At 38.8% G+C, this 15,433-nt stretch overlaps 2 protein-coding genes across 2 annotated transcripts; both read left to right on the forward strand.

The window, feature by feature from the left end:
* The first annotated feature begins 138 nt into the window (after positions 1-138).
* On the forward strand, positions 139-4,528 carry LOC105282823 (sorting and assembly machinery component 50 homolog). The gene is made up of 8 exons (XM_011345075.3): positions 139-348; positions 584-661; positions 796-879; positions 956-1,174; positions 1,319-1,533; positions 1,633-2,005; positions 2,217-2,511; positions 3,850-4,528. The coding sequence occupies exons 1-8, from the start codon at positions 328-330 to the stop codon at positions 4,032-4,034; spliced, it is 1,470 nt and encodes a 489-aa protein (XP_011343377.1). The 5' UTR covers positions 139-327; the 3' UTR covers positions 4,035-4,528.
* Positions 4,529-8,205: 3,677 nt separating this feature from the next.
* LOC105282825 lies at positions 8,206-12,124 on the forward strand. The gene is made up of 3 exons (XM_011345076.3): positions 8,206-8,461; positions 9,577-11,281; positions 11,618-12,124. The coding sequence occupies exons 2-3, from the start codon at positions 9,641-9,643 to the stop codon at positions 11,825-11,827; spliced, it is 1,851 nt and encodes a 616-aa protein (XP_011343378.1). The 5' UTR covers positions 8,206-8,461; positions 9,577-9,640; the 3' UTR covers positions 11,828-12,124.
* The last annotated feature ends 3,309 nt before the right edge of the window (positions 12,125-15,433 follow it).

A 15,433-nucleotide genomic window follows, 5' to 3' on the forward strand; every position in this document is an offset into this window, starting at 1 on the left:
ATAGAAGAGCATGATATTGGATCGATGATCTTTATCTGAACACCGGGTATATCAGGTACAGATGTATCGCGTGTCGCGCTCTAGCTTAGTGCCACTTAGTGCGTTAGTGTGTGATAGTGCCTCGGCCGCACTCGTGATGGCACTGTCCATGTCGCACAAATTTTGTGTTGATTTGTGTTCAAAATATTTTTTTTGTGATTATTATTGAAATTGTCAATTACTTCTCTGCATTTTACCGGTGCAGAAACTTCGTAATATCGTTTTTTTGGCATGAAATCTTAACACGACACTCACACAAGAGAAAGAGAAGAATTCACATCACATAATATGGGTATCGCTCATGTGAAGGTATTTATTATTAGATGTTACGGCATAACCTAAAACTCACGCTTGCGGTTTTAGAAATGAGTAATTCCTAATAATATACCGACACAGAAATCTTAATTTTTTATCCACATTTTTACGGATGAATATTGCTGCGTATCCTTAAGCGTGCAATTTCCATGATTCGCCTGTCATGAATCCCAGAAATGTATCTTTAATGTGCCCTAAATAAGTGATTATTTCTTTTTTTTTCCTTTAGAAGTCTAAACCTTCAAGTTTAGATCGGACGTCCAAGGAGGATATACCTGCCAGTAAATTCAATAAATCACAAATGGGTGTAAGTAATCTTGTATGTTGTATAGTTTATATGTATAAATTTAATTATTAATATAATTCGGTTAAATCTCATCTCTTTGTGATATTTCATGTCAGTCATCAGAAATACGTTGAAATCTGATCTGTTTCTTCTAGTTAACATATTTTGATAAAACATCACAATCACGTAAAGAAGAAGAGTATGCCCAGAAGAAAACCATTGATTTGCAGGCAATAAAAGTATGTCACCAAAAATTATTACAATTATGTATTTCGTTACATAAGGATTGTTGAAAACTTCTTCTTCTTGTGACAGGCACGAGTCGACAAGATACATGTGGACGGACTCATACGAACGAAAGACGATATAATCAAGTCGCAAGTGACGGACTTGTTTAAAGCGAAAAATTTTGAAGATGTTATTATATCTGCCTACAAAGTACGGGAGCGGCTGGACGCTCTGGAGTGCTTTAAACACGTCGGAGTTTTCATCGACACTAGTCAAGGTTCTGAAGCCACCCCTGATGGTGTCGAAGTGGGTCTATATAATTAAACATTAATTCGACAAAGAATAAGTAATTTTTTCAGATTTAAATGTATAACAGTTTGCATCGTAGTCTATCGCATGGCAGGTACGTGCCCGTGCGTAAAATTTATCGGATTACGTTCACTGTTACAGGTAACGTTCTCGGTACGCGAGATGAAACGCGTATCCGGCGAGATCAAGACGATGGTTGGTAACAACGAGGGATCGTTGCTTATCGGCGCAAGGATGCCAAATCTGTTTGGCAGGGCGGAGCGCCTCCGAATGGAGTATTCGTATGGTAGCAAAAGTTCGGCCAACTTCAACGTCTCCGCCACGAAACCTTTTCCACAGAGCTTATATAACGCAGTGTGAGTCGGCATGTCTATCTGTACCCGCGCGTAGCTCGTTTGCTGTATTTGGTGTATCGCGTATCGTTCGAACTTGCATTAACGATCGCGTTATTCCAGATTAACTGCTACTGCATTCAGCACGACGCACGACTTCCCGTGGTCCGGCTTTAAGCAGAACGACAAGGGACTTCTCTTCGATGTGGAACTGAATCCAACGGATACCTCCAGACACAATATACAATACGAAGCTGCATTTAGGAATATAACGTGTTCGAAACAAGCGGCCTTCCGCGTTCGGGAGCAGTGCGGGCCAAATTTGAAATCCGCGTTGAGATACATTTGGACGAAGGATAGAAGGGACTCCCCCATATTTCCCGTCAGTGGGAGCCTTATGCGATTAACAACGGAGATGGCTGGACTGGGTGGCGATATAGGTTTCTTAAAGAATGAACTTAATATACAGAGTAACTGGTCGATGAATGAATATGTAGTAAGTATGTACTAATTTCGAGTGCTCGCGTTTATGTATCTTACAATTCGTCACTTTTTCAAGTCTCCCATGTGGCTAAAATGTATTTTGTTTTGTTAACCAACAGAAATGAATGTGAAATTAATTGCAAAACGCTTCATTTTCTCGGAATGCTCGGGAAGAAATGTGCGACAATTTAATTGATGAGAGACTTTTCTCTGTTTCCAAATAGACATTCCAGCTGGGTCTTCAATGTGGATTATTGAATGCGATCAGTAACGACATGAAAATAAATATCGCCGATCACTTCTTTTTGGGCGGCCCGTTGAATCTCCGAGGATTCGACATGAGGGGATGCGGACCGCGTTGCGACGGAAATTCCGTCGGCGGCGAGATGTACTGGGCGGCTGCTCTTCACGTGTACACGCCACTTCCCTTCAGACCTGGCCGCGATAGTTTCGGCAATCTATTTAGGTTGCACGGTTTTATCAATGGTGGCAATCTGTCCAATTTCACCTTCACGTACAGTAAGTAAATCAATGAATTATATTATTAGGAGTGTGATTTAGTTTTGAGGGTTTTGCAACAGATGGCTGTAGTGTCAGTTTGTTCCAACAGCTGTTTCCGATAACTGTTCTTTCTTACAGTGTTGACATTATCCATGACATTTAGTAGCATTATAGCAATAGATGCAATAACAGTCGTGTTTATATCATCGTAAAAATCCGAAAGAGCATTTTCGACATGCGTTGCTTTTGTTTTTTAATCAAAAGAAAACTGTGGCTGACGGTTATAGAATTCTTGTGGAAACTCATGGTGATTCTGCCCCATCAATTAAGACGTGTGAATACTGGTTTAGACGCTTTAAAAGTGCTGATACTGATGTGAAGGACAAAGAACGCTCGGGACAACCAAGAAAGCTTGAAAATGCAGATTTGCAAGGATTATTGGACGAAAATCCAACACAATCCACTTCAGAACTTGCCAGAGCATTAAATGTTGATCGTACAACAGTTACCAAACATTTACATGAAATGGAAAAAATTCAGAAGGAAGGGAAATGGGTTCGACATCAATTATCGGAAAGTGCCATTGCGAACCGGTTGAACATTTGCATTTCGTTGATCGCCAGGCAAAAAAAGAAGAGTCTTGTCTCGGATTGTTACTGGGGATGAAAAGTGGATCTATTTTGATAATCCCAAACGCAGAAAATCATGGGTGGATCCAGGCCAACAACCATCAACATCCACTCCGAGACGCAATATTCACGGTTGAAAAGTAATGCTCCGTATTTGGTGGGATAGTGTACTATGAGCTGTTAAATCCGCATGAGACTGTCACGGCTGATCGTTATCGACACCAATTGTACAAGTTGAAGCAAGCATTGGACCAAAAACGACCACCAATTGCGAGTAAACGACGGAAAGTGATTCTTCTTCGTGACAACGCTCGACCTCACGTTGCGTTAGCAGTGAAACAAACACTATTAGAGCTCGAATGGCAAGTCTTACCGCACCCCGCGTATTCTCCATGCGATTATTATTTGTTCCGGTGCATGCAACACGCTTTAGAGGATACACACTTTCATAATTTGGAAGAAGTGCGAAAATTCGTCGACGAATGGATCAACTGAAAAGAAAAGTCATTTTATCGTGGTGGAATCCATCTCTTGCCAAAAAGATGGGAAAAAGGTATAGAAAACGAGGGAAAATATTTTGATTAAGGTATTCATTCATTATCATATTTAAATACATGCGTTTTTGAGCAAAAAAACCCTCAAAACTAAATCACACCCCTAATAGTTGCGGCGAGTAATATAATGGTTATTCTTATAATCGTGATTAATCTGCATGAAACATTTTTAGACAATCTCTACAAGGAAAACATGAAGATATTCACGGAGAATGTCCGCTGCGCCGCCGGCTGGGGTCTCGCGATGAAACTGGGAAATATCGCTCGGATAGAATTGAATTTAGTTACACCACTGTTGTTCATGAGGAGCGATGTGCTCCAGCAATTTCAATTTGGTATCGGTGTACAGTATCTCTGAGCATTTCTTATATTGCAGTAGTCTATGTGTCTTGTGTTATCTCTTGTACGGTGAATTTGACTCTATAAATGAGACTAGAGAGATTACGTGTGTCAAGTGTTTCTGATACTTATCCGAAACGTGACAGAGGGAGAGTCCAGGTGCAAAATATTTGCAATAAAGTCGAATGCTGAAGCCTATTACTTTTTCTGGCCTTCGTGTAACCTTAACTAGGTGGAACGACGATTGTCCGAATTCTACTTCACGAAGGACGCGAAAAGTTAGTCTTTTTTAATGTAAAAAATAAGGAACAGCAAGCCTACAAAATTAAGAATTCGTGTAATCAAATTTATATTTCGATTTCATGTAAAAGAAATTAAGTTTCATCGATATTTTTAATTCGCTTATTTTCCGAATTATTTTTTCCTTTCAAAATCAAAATTTATCGATGTAATAACGACATAATTATGTGATTGAATGTAATGTTTTCAAAAGAATATAAAACAATTTTATTAATAATGATCGACTTATAAGACAAAGCGAGCAAACCAATATTGACATTAGCGATTTTTTAGGGCTTCATTACCATAAACTTTTCGCAACTTTTCACAAGCCTGCACGGCGTTCTTTCCTTTTCGGAAGTAATGAAGTAAAACTTGCCGAAAATGCTCGTGTTGACTCTCCATTTCCAAAACGTTATAGAAAGAATAACTGTTGATCGATTCGCGCGCTTTTTTCCTTGACTCATGAATTTATAGATGCGTTCAATACATTAAATATACAACTAAAGCCATCTATCGGAAATAAACGCAATGACTTTTTGAACAACCCAATATATCACTCATTATGATAAAGCGATGGAAGTGGAAGTAAAAGGGAGGGGGAGAAGGAATGGCTGGAAAGTTACACGTGACCTTAAATAATGCAATCATTGCATGAAAGCGTTGAGAGTAACAAAAAAATGATGAAACGCGATGACTGAGACACGTCTCGCACTCTCTTATCAATGCGCGTGCATTATGTTGTGTTTTGATTGCAAACAATATTTATTATCCGTGCATCTTGTACTTTGCTATTGTGTAGCCCTCTCTGGTGTAGCTTATCGATATACGACATTTCTGGGCAATATTTCGTCATAGGGATTGGTTGTTACAGGTCAGGGATCGTTATATGACGCAACATCATGTCCGAAATTAGTCAGTTATTTTTAAAACATGCTTTCCTGATAGCTTAATGGCCACATTTTCAATTTGTTTAACTTTTTTATTAATCGTGCCTTTAATAATTTGTTTTCTCTCCTTCAAGATACACAACATTTTGTTAAATATATATAATTCATTCTCATGAGCGTTTTATTCGTCGAAACTTTAAAGAGAGCCTGTTTTCTTAAATATGACCTGAAAGTGTCTCAATCGACTTCGATTATGTGTAACGTATCATATCGATAACGCTCGGACATAGATCGAATGTATGTTTACTCTTCGGCTTACGCTTTATATCGTTAAACGCGTATAAATGCGTGCACGTGGAACCAATACTTTTTTTCAATACACATAATTATCTCACAGTGTACATTTTTCGGCTACTGTATGTTGTTAAATTTCGATGTTGCATATTGACTTGCGACACCAAAATTTCAATTCTTCGAATTAATTATTCCTACTTGGGGAACGTTTTAAAACGATCTAGACCTATACCAAGCTGAGTAATCGATCACGTGACTCTCAGCAGACTCGTACTTAGGACAGGTAAATCCGCGCTTATCAGAACACGGACAAATTTTTCGTATTTTCTAATCTTTTATTATGAACAGCATTCTGACAGCATGCTGACCTTTTAGTATGAACAGCAGTCAAGATGAGTATAAGATAATTATCTTTGTTGGAAGGCAAACTAATCAGCGCTGAATTTTTCATAGATTACCAATTTTTATAAATTTCTTAATTTTACTACGAAAGCATACGAGCAAAGCAGGTTTGCAATGTACTCGATCGTGATTCATAAATAAAATTCTTGAGATTCTAATTCTAATTGAGATAAGAATTCTATTAAAAAGATTTTCTGATTGCATATCTTTTTAATTGGGATATATATCGCTGTTCAGTTTATCGATATCTTTACTTGATAAAATATATACGGGGTGCTCAATAATCTAACCAATCCCTCAACCACCCAGTAAGCAAAATGTGTGCAATCTGCCAGCAGATTGGCAACAGATTACTGCAGAAGTTGATAGCAAATTGGCATCCGTTACGTCCGCGTTAGGATAGTGATCCGCCAGCAGAGCCTGCTAACAGACTCTGACGGCAGATTGGCGGCGGAAACCGAGCAGGATCTGTTAACATCTGACGGCAGATTGACGGTAGAAACCGAACAGAATCTGCAGCTTTTGGCCATTCATATTCACGATATATTAAGGGGGGAGCCTGCTTTAGAACGTTGAAAATAAGGTATAATTTTACGAATTTTTTGGAGAAACTATACAGCGGATCATTATAAAACTTTGATGCATTTATTAGTACATGTTTAAAGATAAAAAAAATTATTTTTTTATTTGAATACATCGCCTGTAGAGGTCGTCCTGGAGGCATCTTAGTGCAGCTGGCATTGTAAATTGGTGAGCATTCTCCTGCCTCCAAATTTCATCCAAACTGAAAAATTGAAATATTTTCTCGTTATTTATGAATTCCCATCGTCGATGAACCTTTAATATTCATAAAAACATTAAGTTAAACAATTACTTTTGCATGAAAAAGTTCAAAAACTTTGCCTAAAAATCGTACTTTTGTGTTCTAAGCTCCACCATTTTGGCACTTTTCAACTTTTTTCTTCTCTCTTTGGTTCATCGACGATGGGAATTCATAAATAACGAGAAGATATTTCAATTTTTCAGTTTAGACGAAATTTGGAGGCAGGAGAATGCTCACCAATTTGCAATGCCGGCGACGCGGCTGCACTAAGATTTCTCCAGGACGACCTCTACAAGCGATATATTCAAATCAAAAAATAATTTTTTTTATCTTTAAACATGTACTAATAAATGCATCAAAGTTTTATAATGATCCGCTGTATAGTTTCTCGAAAAACAATTCGTAAAATATAACTTATTTTCAGCGTTCTAAAGCAGGCTCCCCCCTTAAAGCATGTGTTTACTTTTAACACACTATAAATTGTTAAAAGAACGCATTTGTTTGTTTGTTAAATTAAAGTACATTGGGCTCGATGTGTCTTTCTGACAGTTCGTTGCATAATTCTCTCTTATTGTTAATTTATTCTAGTCTCAAGTCCGAATTTTGCTTTCGAACTTCAGATTGCTCGTGGCGTGCGCGAACTACATGGACGTTGTCCATGGGAGCCTCCGTGCCGCAAGTGCAAAAATTTTCAGAAAAATTAATATTATCGTGCCAACGCGCGTGTATTAACTTATATAACTGTTAGGCTGAATCGTAACATCGAGTAAGAACTCGACGCGTGCACCGCATAGCGGTGCGGAGCGAAACACATATTCATAGCCGTGTAAATTTGAATACTGTCAAAAGCTGCAGATCCTGTTCGGTTTCTGCTGCCAATCTGCCGTTAGATTCCGCGCGCGCAGATCTTGCTCGGTTTCTGCTGCCAATCTGCCGTTAGATTCCGCGCGCGCAAATCTTGCTCGGTTTCTGCTGCCAATCCGACTTCGAGCCATGTTTGCAGATTCTGCTCGGTTTCTGCCGCCAATCCGTTCTTAGATCTTGTGAGCAAGCTCCGTTACATTTCTGGCACCAATTTGTCGAATTAATCGTTAACAACAACTTCTGTATCAAATTTGTTGTCTTTTGGCTGGCAATAGTTGATAGCGGATAGTTGGCATCATCTGCTTTCGGCAGACTTGGCTATCTGGGCAATAACTCAATATGGAATTGAAGTAGATTGAGCTAAATGGAAAGCTCCTACTGTTTTGCGATCTTTACGATAATAGAAGAATTATTAAAAATTATTTTCGCAAATATGCATTCTTCTCTAATAGCATTTTTATTATCGAACACTCGGTATACTCGTGCACCTCGTGCACTTGGTACGGGACCCTGTCTTTGTACCCTCTATCTCGTCTCTTGATACGTGGCTGAAGAGTGAACGCGCTGCTTAAGGACGCGCCACTGCGCAGGCGTGAGCTCTCGTCCGTTCCTTCCCCCGCCTAAAAATTTTCGCTGCACACGGCCACACGCTACGGCCATTTTACGATTGAAGATGGCCGCTTGAGGATCGTGTGAAAATGCCTGCTGTAAAAATGTGCCAATTTGCGACAAAAAGCTCCAACGCTGCTGCAAGATCGATACGAAAGTTACAACATTTAAAGAGCAATTTGTTGTGCAGTAATTGCGCAGCTACGAAGAAAAATCCATCGCCGTACTGTGAACGATATCTCTCGTGTGATCGCATTTGTAACGTCTGCGAACGTTGTATTTCCCGTAAGTATGTACTCATACGTGTACATGTGTGCGTTTGTTATGACGTGTGTACGTGCACGTGCAATATGGTTTGGAAGTATAGGAATTCCGTATAACGCATTAATTACTCCGAACTCGCAACGCCAATTCCACGAGCACTGCATAACGCAATCTCTGTAATAAACACGAAATCCGTGTGCCACGTGAATCACGTTCATATATTCAACGTACACTAGTTCAAATTTTCAGTAGCAGATATGATCTATTGATTATTGTGATATCCTTGCATGAAATATCATATCGATTGTTTTTGAGATTTTTATGTAGACTAAACTTCCCGATATTTGTCACACGTGATGGCTGTACACGTGTTATTTGAAATTAATAGGCGTGTGTATATTAATGTACACACTTAGGGCATGAGTTTTTCTTTACAATAAATATTTCCTGCAATTTTTTATTAATTAATTAATATGCTCCACTGGGTTTTCAAAATAAATAATTTTGCTTGCATCGCGTAATATACAATTGCAAATTCTTTATTTAACCCTTAGAGGGCCGGGGTGACTCGTGTAGGAGCCAGGTTCGAACTTGGGAACTTTACGGAACCTATAGGTTGCATATATGCATAAATTTTACGTTAAAAAATTTCAAATGTCAATGGAAAAATCCTGGTCCTCTAAGTGTTAAAAAATGGTACACCATTTAAGGTATGTTCGGGGAGCACGCTATTAGTGCTATCAGCGTCAGGTTATCTTTGTTACTCATTCAATATAGAACAAAGACGGACTGATGCTAACAGCGCGAAAATACGCTCCCCGAACACACCCTTAAATTGCAATTATAAAAAAGAAAAAGAATTTCTATTGCAATAAATTCTCTAAAAAAGTTTCTGAAAATTGGCAAGAAACAAGTTATGAGATATTTTTTAAAGTTAGAGAATCCAATCAAAGGGTATTTTCTGTAGTTTTTGTGACAAAATTGTTACTTAAAAATGTATGAATATTCTAATTAATATAGACTCTTATAATTTTTAAAATAAATTAAAAAAGATTCATTACGTTCCATGTTGTTTTAGTATTTTAATTTTCTAAATTATAAATAAATCCAATGTAATAAGCATCTATATTTTTCAGCACACAGAGGCTTTACAAGAACACACAGAAGTAGCGGTGACATACCGATTTGTTGAATTGGAATATGCCAGGTGTTCCTTTGCATCTTGGACTATTATCCCTAGATTTATCTAGTGAATTTGCCTCGTGTTCATCAGCATCCCCTTCCTGTGAATCTAACGTACATCCAGCAAAGCACACGGAGACGCCGTCCAAAGTCGCAATGGAAAATATATATTCGACGAACCACGTCCTACGTGGAGAGGGCAATGAAGAATCACCTGTGAAGTGTGAAAAGAAGAATAATTTTATTCAAACTGTTTGGAATAAACTAGCAAGGAAATCAGCCATGATATTCAAAATGGATAGTGCACTATCTGTCACGGTTGTTAATAACGATATAATAGACACCAATTTCTTCGAACATTCAGCAGAGCACAAAAAGCAACCCATTGACGAACCATATAATTTTGAGATACAGGAGAAAAAATCTTTAGACATCAAACAAATTCCGCAGCACACTTGTTTCGAAGATCTGAAACCCGTTGATACGTTCAAGCCTTTCATAATGGATCATGAGAAGTTCTGGCTTTATTATGATGATACTAATGAGGATTACATGACATGGACTAATGAGCACCAGACTGTGAAAGACTCGGCAGAGGATATGGGCTTTAGCGATACCTGCAAGGACAGCGATGCGATGGAATCTCATATATCGTGTAACCGTGAAGCGGTAGAATCAACTAATCTCTGCCCTATGGATGTTGATTTAGAAGAATCTGTAGAGAGTTGCGAGGAGAAGTTAGGAGAGGAGAAAACTGTTCCTCCTAACATTAACATCAACGAGGACGCGTCTGTAAGCGCCGAGTCTTTTTGTATAGTTTCTAAATCGGACGTTCTCCCACAGCTCGCAGAGGATCCCATTAAAGAAATTCCCATATCGACGCGCTTGTCCGATATGTGCCAGAAGGTATGGAAAGACGTGACTGATCCATTTTCCTACGGACCGACATGCGTGGAGGACATGTCGGAGGTAGCTGCGAAGCGCTTGAAGCAACATCACTGGAAAAAGAGCACCAACGCCGTCGCGACCGGCAAAGGTCGCGGTAGGGCGAAGTCTCAGCTCAGACGTTCCGGTGTAAGTCAGACCAGTCATCGCAAGCAGCCTAGGGACAATTTCGATATAGACATTGAAGATGATTACGAGGCTTGGCAGAACGTCGAAGCTTATCACGCAATAGAAGATAATCATTCCTTAAGCAGTGAGCCTGGTTACTTCGATGACGCACATGGCTACGATGTTACAGATGATGCTCAACCTATCGGACAGACGGTCAGTCCTGCAACATTTAATTCCTCCGATATACTGTCTATGAAAGACAAATCACCGACGAAGAAAGAGACGTGGCAAGGAGCAGCGGAGTCTCCTATTCAACGTTACGTACTTGATTCCTCGATTGCGATCGACGAAGATTATAAAAGCGAAAAATGTGCGCAAGGCGTCCCGCATAGAGATTCCCTCCGGTCGCGGCTGCTGTCGGAGAGTTCGGTCGATTCGGAAGATAGTTTCTGCATACTCTTCGATGCCGAGTCAGAAGCGGAAAATACGATTGACATTGACTGCGATGAGACGAATTCTAGCGACCAAGACAGCGAGGATGATTCAATGGACACGATCAACGAGGACGATCAATCCATTGAAGAATTAATGGAAGCGAGAAAGGTATTTGACAATTCTTAATATTTGTTGATTATCTTGAGTTATATCATTCACAATATTTTTTATAGTAATTATATTATTACAAATATAAATTATAAAAATCTATGTTATTTTCTTGTATTTAATGTAATAGTATTTTCTTCTATTCTCTTTTTGTTAATGTTATATTCTAAAGTAATTGACATAGTTATTGAGAATTAGTTTCTTTTTAAATTGATGCAACTGTGCGTATAAAAAGCTGACATTATATACGCGCGCATATGTATGCGTGTGCGTGACCAACTTATGATTTTGATAAACACAGTGAATGTAATAGAAAATTTTATAATCTCATTTCAGGTAAAATTTAATCCGACTCCAATTGTACACGTCATGATAAAATGGAATTATGCCTACCGAGCAGCTCGAAAAGGTCCATGGGAAGAAATGGCACGAGATAATGAGAGATTTCGAGGACGCATAAACTCTATAGCGGCCGTTCTTAATCCAATTTTAACAAATCAACATCGCTTACAAATTTGGCAAGAACGATTCGCTATTCAGGAATAATTCTTGTCTTTTTAACAGCGTGAAGAATAATTTACGGACCTCACGGAAGAAAAATTTGTATTGTGTGTCGTATTTCGAATATCTATGATTGATAATCCTTAAAATATAGCAAATGGCTGTGAACGTTAGTGTGTAATTTTTTAGATATAACAATAACAGTCTATTCCACGCACCATTTGATTTGCATTGTCTGGATGGAATCTGTCTTGTTAAAATGCATTGTTTTACACTTAAACGTTCAATTTATGTAAATCACCATTGAATTGTATTAATAGATATTCATTATAAAATATAAAACGTGTATTTTTCATATCTTCAGACGGGCGAAAGCAACACAAATTCCATAGTATTCCATAGTTTCTTTAAGAAATTCATACACACATCAGTTGACACGCAAAATGTCCAAGCACGCTGATGGCAGCGTGACATACAACTACGTTTCGCGTTCATGGCGCACACGGACGCGATACGTAGCTTGTGTGCATCGCGAGACCTCTTCACATGTTATCACGTGTGTTGGGATTCGAATTTCGAATCTGGCATAACTGCCTGAGTGAGTAAGAGACAGAAAAATATGTTTGTCTCCTACTGCCCGAGCATACACGGACACGAAAACTTGTGTGCGTCGCGAGACCTTTGCGAGACCATCTCTACCATCCCTACATACTACCAAGCTCAGTTTCTGACAACAATTGTCTTTCCTTGCGTGAGAACGTTCGATAATTCGAGTTAACGACCTTTCATATTCAGCTACAACATGAGAAATCGTAAGTATCATATTATATCAAATGTTAATAATATATACGTGACAGAATATCGTACATTATGTATACAGGGTCCAAAAAAGTGGAGACCCCTAAATAACTCCGGAAATATGCAAGATAGAGAAAGTGTTGCAGGATTTCAAATGACGCATTACGTAGCAATTAAACATTTTAGGGTGATCTTTACGTGATCTTAACAAAAAGCTCTTCAAGGTCGTACTATTGCTACGTAATGCGTCATTTGAAATCCTGCAACTTTTGTCTGAAACATTTTTTTATCTTGCATATTTTCGGAGTTATTTAGGGGTCTCCACTTTTTTGAACTCTGTATATATAATTATTTTTATTTTTATTAGTATTATTATTATTACTCTTTTCAGAGGTAAAGTTAATGGAGATGCGGATGACAATGGAGTGGCTGATGAACCTGATTCCACTACTGGTTAAGCTACAAAAGAAGCTATCCAACCTGATGCGGTTGCTGCATCCGCTGCTACAAGCACAACAGTCGGGAGCAGTAATAGTAACAGCAATAGGAACGGCTGAAGCAGTAGCAATTGTAGAAGCATTCAAAGCAATGAACAAAATAGTAGAAACCATGGCAGCAGCAGCAAGCATGACACAAAAACAGTAGTATAACTATTTTCTGTGTTTCTATCTTTTATTTTATGTTATGTTTATTCATTTAATTTTATTTATTTTTCAGATTACAGAAGCTGGCTGCTCTCGTGGGTATATTAGTAAATGTACGCAATAGTAAAATATATAACATTATAAATAAAAAATATATTTCACACATATATTACAAAGAGACACGATGTCTATGACAAGCTGTGAAATATGTCGCTGCGTCTGCCAGTGCGTCGACCGACAGTAAAAATGGATAGGGCGTCTTGCATCGGGGAAGTGCCAAGAGCGAGACGGAGAGTGCTGCGATCACGATCGAGGGGGCAAAAGTTGGCACTGGAATCGACAATACTGCGTCCGCGTCTGCAGAAGCACTCTCATGAGGTCTCGGCATTGGTCAGGAACCGCTGAGGCGCAAGCCACCGCCGGTCAACCAGCAATTGTTTCGAAGTCGCGTGAACTAGCCGACAAGACTATCGCCAAGACAATCGCTTTGGTCGAGGCGGTAGCCAAGGCCGAGGTTGAAGTAGCCAACAGGATATCCTACAACTGAGCAAAGAAAGGTGAAATCATCGACGCCGGTCCGCTGCTTAAGGGGGGAGCCTGCTTTAGAACGTTGAAAATAAGGTATAATTTTACGAATTTTTTTGGAGAAACTATACAGCGGATCATTATAAAACTTTGATGCATTTATTAGTACATGTTTAAAGATAAAAAAATTATTTTTTTATTTGAATATATCGCCTGTAGAGGTCGTCCTGGAGGCATCTTAGTGCAGCCGGCATTGTAAATTGGTGAGCATTCTCCTGCCTCCAAATTTCATCCAAACTGAAAAATTGAAATATTTTCTCGTTATTTATGAATTCCCATCGTCGATGAACCTTTAATATTCATAAAAACATTAAGTTAAACAATTACTTTTGCATGAAAAAGTTCAAAAACTTTGCCTAAAAATCGTACTTTTGTGTTCTAAGCTCCACCATTTTGGCACTTTTCAACTTTTTTCTTCTCTCTTTGGTTCATCGACGATGGGAATTCATAAATAACGAGAAGATATTTCAATTTTTCAGTTTAGACGAAATTTGGAGGCAGGAGAATGCTCACCAATTTGCAATGCCGGCGACGCGGCTGCACTAAGATTTCTCCAGGACGACCTCTACAAGCGATATATTCAAATCAAAAAATAATTTTTTTTATCTTTAAACATGTACTAATAAATGCATCAAAGCTTTATAATGATCCGCTGTATAGTTTCTCGAAAAACAATTCGTAAAATATACCTTATTTTCAGCGTTCTAAAGCAAGCTCCCCCTTAAGATCTTCTGACCAAAACTGAAGTAGAGGCCGTGGATATGGAAAAATCCAGACATTCAAATCGCGTCTATCGTCAAGGGCGGCATCGCAAGGTCGGCGACCACCAGTAGAGCGCAAGCACCGGCGTCGGCAGCATCGGTAAGCAAAGCTGAAGAATCTCCGCACTTCCGCTTCAACTGACGCCGAGGCCGATAGCCAGATATTGGAGGCGTGGTGAACGATACTCGCTTCCTAGTTCGCATCCCGCATGCAGAAGAGGTGAGTCAGTTTTCTAAACAACGTATATTGATAGAATAGCAAGATGCAGACTAAACATGCACATGATCTGAAAAAATGACAAAAAAGTGATTACGTCAGACAAAGAACTGTAAGACTGGAATTAACTTGTAAAGTTAAACTTACCTTCTAATATTTTCGACGAGACCTTTCTCTACGTGTTTTGGGACACCGTTGCGTAAGATATTCGCGGAACGGCGGTTACCATATTTTCATATGTTCGGCAATTAACCATTATAAAACATTACAAAACATATAATATGGTTTTTTATTTCGTACCATGTAATGATATAAAGTTAAGAAATTCAAATTGAAAGATTATACGTTCGAAATTCTCTTGATTCCACGTATGCGATACGAATATTTTACGCAATATTACTTAAAATTGTTTCCGTGTAATCTCTGTACGTACGTTATTAAGAAACCATACGAGTTATACAAAAAGTGGGTCGCGCCTTCGAACAATTCCTTCACGCTGAAGTGAATCAACCGCTTGCGGCCTCCTTAGCATTCACGTTTTACTATAACGGGTATGCTAATTGTAAGTCTTTCTGAAAAATCTGTATCGATAGCACCTTAAATTTCGCGAGTTAAGGTCTATCAGTTTTTATTCGATTAGTTTGCC

Source organism: Ooceraea biroi, chromosome 7 (genome assembly GCF_003672135.1).
Source record: "Ooceraea biroi isolate clonal line C1 chromosome 7, Obir_v5.4, whole genome shotgun sequence".
Classification (NCBI taxonomy): domain Eukaryota; kingdom Metazoa; phylum Arthropoda; class Insecta; order Hymenoptera; family Formicidae; genus Ooceraea; species Ooceraea biroi.